Source organism: Mustelus asterias, chromosome 25, assembly GCF_964213995.1.
Source record: "Mustelus asterias chromosome 25, sMusAst1.hap1.1, whole genome shotgun sequence".
Taxonomy (NCBI): Eukaryota; Metazoa; Chordata; class Chondrichthyes; order Carcharhiniformes; family Triakidae; genus Mustelus; species Mustelus asterias.
Genome location: NC_135825.1, coordinates 12,582,786 through 12,588,968, shown reverse-complemented (window position 1 = coordinate 12,588,968; position 6,183 = coordinate 12,582,786). Strand labels below are relative to the sequence as shown.

Sequence of the window (6,183 nt, the reverse complement as noted above, 5' to 3'; positions counted from 1 at the left end):
AACCCTCAAAGAAAACAGAGCTGAGGCAGATCATTTTAATTTTCAGTTCTACAAAGTTGTGCGGTCATTTCTGCTTTTCTTCCACAGATATGAACCATGTCGACTTTGATGTAAGAGAGTCTTTTTAAATAGCTTCTTCTACCCGGGAGGCAGCACGGAGGCAGAGTGGTTAGCACAGCAGGGACCTGGGTTCGATTCCCGGCTTAGGTCACTGTCTGTGCGGAGTCTGCATATTCTCCCCGTGTCTGCATGGGTTTCCTTTGGGTGCTCCTCACCCAAGACTCATTACCCAATTGGGTGATGTTTGACTGTTGGCCAAACAGCCTTTTTCCTTACTTTCAATATTTTTATATCAGGTAAAGAGAAATGTTCAAAAAATATACATATTTTACATAGAAACATGGAAGATAGGAGCAGGAGGAGGCCATTTGGCCCTTCGAGCCTGCTCTCCCATTCATCACGATCATGGCTGATCATCCAACTCAATAGCCTAATCCTGCTTTCTCCCCATAACCTTTGATCCCATTCGCCCCAAGTGCTATATCCAGCCGCCTCTTGAATACATTCAATGTTTTAGAACAAAGAAAGAACAGTACAGCACAGGAAACAGGCCCTTCGGCCCTCCAAGCCTGTGCCGCTCCTTGGTCCAACTAGACCAATCGTTTGCATCCCTCCATTCCCAGGCTGCTCATGTGACTATCCAGGTAAGTCTTAAACGATGTCAGCGTGCCTGCCTCCACCACCCTACTTGGCAGCGCATTCCAGGCCCCCACCACCCTCTGTGTAAAAAACGTCCCTCTGATATCTGAGTTATACTTCGCCCCTCTCACCTTGAGCCCGTGACCCCTCGTGATCGTCACCTCCGACCTGGGAAAAAGCTTCCCACTGTTCACCCTATCTCTACCCTTCATAATCTTGTACACCTCTATTAGATCTCCCCTCATTCTCCGTCTTTCCAGGGAGAACAACCCCAGTTTACCCAATCTCTCCTCATAGCTAAGACCCTCCATACCAGTCTCCTCATAGCTAAGACCCTCCATACCAGTCTCCTCATAGCTAAGACCCTCCATACTACTTCCTGTGGTAATGAATTCCACAGGCTCACCACTCTTTGGGTGAAGAAATGTCTCCTCACTTCCGTCCTAAATGTCCTACCCCAAATTCTCAGACTGTGACCCCTGGTTCTGGACTCCCCCGCCATCAGGAACATCATCCCTGCATCTACCCTGTCTAGTCCTGTTAGAATTTTACAAGTCTCTATGAGATCCCTGTCTCATTTGTCTGAACTCCAGCGAAAATGTCCCAATGATTTTTCTCCAGGGACGCAGATGACAGTGTCCTGGAGATTGATCTTGAATCCCTGGAGACTCCAGGCCAATCCTGAAGGATTTGTAACCCTCGTGGGTGCCTGGCTCACCACTGGGAACACCCTATCTCCCATTTTTCTCCCATTCTATCCCAACTGAATGAACTTTATTTTTAAGCTCACCCTCAAGTGAAAACTTTTGTGAAAAGCAAGGCAGCCACTGGGATCATCAACAGTGGAGTACTGCAGTGGAGTGTCAACATTCAAATTTTGCAACCAAGCCCTCGTATGAAACTTGAACTTGGCACCTATGAATCTGAGGCAAGAGTGCTATCAAGGGAGCTAGGGATCTTTGAGGGGGTGATTATTCATAGGATCCTAGAATCCCACAGTGCAGAAGGAGGCCATTTGGCCTATCAAGTTTGCACCGATAACTATCCCACCCAGGCCCTATCCTCCAAACCCCACGTATTTACCCTGCTAATCCTCCTGAGTCTAAGGGACAATTTAGCATTGCCAATCAACCTAACCCGCACATCTTTGGATTTATTGAGTGGGGTGCAACAAGCCTTGGTTATGGGACCACTCTCACGGAATTGATTAACCTGGACTCAGAAACTCCAGGTGAATTGATTACATTTGCTGATGATACCAAACTGGGAGGAGGAGTGGGAATGCCGGGAACAACTCCAAAGTTTCAGAAGGAATTGGACAAAAGTAAATATGCGGGCAGCTCACGGCAGAAGGAATTGAATGGAACTGAAACACAAAGAAAGGAGCAATAGGCAGCACGTGTGGAACAGGAATGGTTTTCCTAATGAGTGAAGTTAGCATAAATTGTCATTTCGGATTCCTGTGGAGTGTCCAGTCTTGGAGTCTCTGGGTTTCTCTGTGCTGGCTGGCTCGGAATGCTGACGGCGCTGTAGATGACACTGTCTGGGTTGTTAATTGAGTGACGTGACACTTCACCTCTCCGTGTAGACGTGTTGTTCTGAAACTGCACTGCTGCATATGTGATTTCATCATTATCCAACGGGGCGTTTCCCTCTCTGTGCATTCCTGCTGCGTTCCTTTGAGTGTGGTTTATCTTTGCATACACAATGCTCTCTTCCAATGCTGCCAACTGCTAAAATAACAAAGAAAAATCACATTTATTTATTTCTGATTAACCTGAGTGATGGCTTGAGAAGGAAATTATTTATCAATTATTACAAATCAGGTTATGAAGTATTGCAAAATGTTTAAAGATATTTACAGCACAGCAACAAGCAATTGCAGTGGCGTAGTGGTATTGTCGCTGGGCTAGTAATCCAGTGACTGAACGTAATTCGCTGGGGATTCTCGTTCGAATCTCACCACAGCAGATGGTGATTTGAGCAAAAATCTGGAATTAAAATTCTTATGATGACCTTGAATCAATTGTCATTTAAAACTAACATCTGGTTCACAAATGCCCTTTAGGGAGGGAAATCTACCATCCTTATCTGACTCCAGAGCCACAGCAATTGGTTGTTTCTTAAATGTCCTCTGCAATAACCTAGTGAACCACTCAGTTAAAGTCAATTAGGGTTGGGCAATAAATGCTGGACCAGCCAGTGACGCTCACATCCTGTGAATGAATTTTTAAAAATCATGTCAAAGTGACTTTCATTGTTGTTCTTCTCAATACTGGGCGGCACGGTGGCACAGTGGTTAGCACTGTTGCCTCACAGCACCAGGGACTTGGGGTTCAATTCCGGTCTTGGGTGACTGCGTGGAGTTTGCACATTCTCCCCGTGTCTGCATGGGTTTCCTCCGGGTCCTCCGGTTCCCTCCCGCAGTCCGAAGATGTGCAGGTGGATTCGTCATGATAAAATTGCCCCTTAGTGTCCAAAGGTCTGTAGATTAGGTGGATTGGCCATTGTAAATGCACAGGGTTACGAGGATAGGGCAAGGGGGGTGGGCTTGGGTAAGATGCTATTTCAGAGAGTCAACTCAATGGGCTGAATGGCCTCCTTCTGCACTGTAGGGGTTCTATGGTTCCATGATCTTGATTGTAACCTGTTCAACATATATTTCTATTCTTTGCTCGCTTATCCAGCTTCCATCTGAATGCATTTATGGTAACTTTTATGGTAATAAATTTTACATTCTGGGTGACTGTCTGTGTGGAGTTTGCACATTCTCTCTGTGTCTGCGTGGGATTCATCTGGTTTCCTCTCACAGTCCAAAGATGTGCGGGTTAGGTTGATTAACCATGGTAAATTCCCCCTTTGCGTCAGGGGTATTGATAGGTAAATATGTGGGGTTATGGGGATTGGGCCTGGGTGGGATTGTTGCCGGTGCAGACTTTAATGGGTCAAATGGTCTCCTTCTGCATTCTAGGGATTCTATGATTCTGACACTCTCTGGGTTAAGATGTTTCTCTTGATTTCCTTATTCCTTCCTTGGGGATGGATTGAGTCAAATAGCTTTGCCACATTTCAGCAAAAGCATATGAGGGAGAAAGGAACTGAAGGATGTGCTGATCGGGGTGATAAAGGCTCATATGGCGCATCAAAACTAGTATCAAGCTGTTGAGCCGAATGGCCTATTCCTGCTGTAAATTCTCGATTAATTCATCCAACTTTGCTCATTCCCTAACATTATTGATGTTCATATTTATTATCCTTACCTGATTATCATGAAGGGTCTTGTCTCTTCGATGACATAGAATGCCACTTGAACCTGAAAAATGACAATATAACTGTTGAAAGAGCGGCAACAGGAATGGTTAATGTTTAAACCTCTCAATTGATCACGAGTTGCAAATGTGCATAATCTTCCATTGATCTATATTGATGTAGATACACTCATCTGCATCGCACCCATGATTCCCAAAATGATTCTGTCTACACTTTGCCTCGGCAAAGCAGCCAGCATAATTAAGGACCCCGCGCACTCCGGATATTCTCTCTTCCACCTTCTTCCGTCGGGAAAAAGGTACAAAAGTCTGAGGTCACGTACAAACCGACTCAAAAACAGCTTCTTTCTTGCTGCCGTCAGACTTTTGAATGGACCTACCTTGCATTACGTTGATCTTTCTCTACACCCTAGCTATAACACTACATTCTGCACTCTCTCATTTCCTTCTCTATGAACGGTATGCTTTGACTTTATAGCGCACTAGAAACGGTACTTTTCACTGTATGCTAATACATGCGGCAATAATAAATCAAATTAAATCAAATCAAATTTGGTCTGATTGTTATACCGAATAATCTTGACAAATGGAGTTTGTATTTGTAATGCGATAGGTTAATCGACTCGCTATGCTAATGAGTGATTTAGACTATGTTTTATCAATGACGTCAGCAGTCCCATGCTATTTCTTCAGGAAAGAGGAGGAACAGTCTACAGTTAGAAGAGACATGCCAGCTCTGTAACCTATCTTACATATATGTGTTAAGAAACCAGTTTAATTTGTTACAAATCCTGATGATGTTAAATGCAAGGGTACTCGAAATTCTAGAAGGGAAACTTGGAACGTTGGTTCTTAACTGTTCATTTTGCGATTCAGTATAATGTGAGGAAAGAGATGAAGTGAGGAAAAGTCCAGTCTTGTAACCGTTCAAACAAAAAAAAGTTTATTAAACTATAAAACACACAACAAGAAAGGCAACAATACAGAACGAAGATTATAATTAATTGCAATAAGGGCCACAGACAAACAATATACTTGAATTAGCTCCATTTCAAATCTACCTCCTTCCTTAAAATCTGTGAATATACCTTCCTCAAAACAACATCTCAAAGGTTTCGAAAGCTCGTACTACCAAATAAACCTGTTGGACTTTAACCTGGTGTTGTGAGACTTCTTACTGTGCCCACCCCATCTCCACATCAGGTTTTAACATGAACTCCATCAATAATTACCACCACGATCTGTATCTTTCCTTTGGGAAAACTTTCTTCCAGTTCAGTGTAAAACCTCTGGAGTTTAAAACAGCAGTCTGCTGGATTAAATCTTATTTTTGGGGAACTCTGTTTCTGGTTGGTTGTGACTATGGTATTGATTACTTGTCAGGTGGTATCTCCAGTGCAGGACTAACCCTGTCACTTATGTATGGTTTGTCCCTTTGATCTTCTCTTATCTGAACAAGTAGCCCTGTCAGTCACACTTGTAGCATGTAAATATGACATTAATTCTTATTTCTCCTTTTGAACTCCTACCCTCTTTATCGTTAACTCTATAAATCTATGCCCTATTGTTCACCACTTTACTTAAATAAATATCTTTTCACCTTGCTATGAGGCTAATCTGCACATCAAATGTCCTCAGTGCAACTGAATTTCTATCAGTTTCCTTTTATCCAATTCTTTAATCTTCATTTTATTCCCATTTTCTGACAAAAGCAAGTGCCAGAGTAAGACTACAGTCTTCCGAGATAAAATAGGCCATGTATACGAGACCCTAGCAACCATGCCACCAGCATGTGACATTGGGTGGGATTTTCCCACCGTGCTTGCCCTGAAACCGGAATATCCCGCCCAAGGTCAACAGACCTTTCCATGGTCCACCCCTCGCCCACTGCGATTCCTGTGGCGGGCGGAACAGAAAAATTCGCCCTATTCCCTCTGACAGAGCTGATTCTCTCAGAAAGGACACCCGATATTCATCCTATTCATTTCTACATAGCTCTCTTTCAGCTTAATGCACAGGATGTGAATGTGAACATCAACTCCTGTGTGGTTAGGATTTAATGACACCAAGAATGAACAAATCAATCCAGAAAACAAGTTCCTGTTACATATAACAGCAAATTACTGCAGATGCTGGAATCTGAAACCAAAAGAGAAAATGCTGGAAAATCTCAGCAGGTCTGGCAGCATCTGTAAGGAGAGAAAAGAGCTGACGT

The 6,183-nt window shown here is 43.5% G+C and overlaps 1 protein-coding gene across 1 annotated transcript in view; it reads right to left on the bottom strand.

Moving 5' to 3' along the window:
• Positions 1-718: 718 nt before the first annotated feature.
• The window catches only part of LOC144511795 (polymeric immunoglobulin receptor-like), an 84,631-nt gene continuing 79,166 nt past the window's right edge, over positions 719-6,183 (bottom strand). The window contains exons 10-11 of the mRNA XM_078242131.1: positions 3,960-4,012; positions 719-2,432 (exon numbers count right to left, since the gene is read on the bottom strand). Coding sequence (XP_078098257.1) covers positions 2,121-2,432; positions 3,960-4,012 — 365 coding nt within the window. The 3' untranslated portion in view covers positions 719-2,120. The remainder of the gene's footprint in view (positions 2,433-3,959; positions 4,013-6,183) is intronic.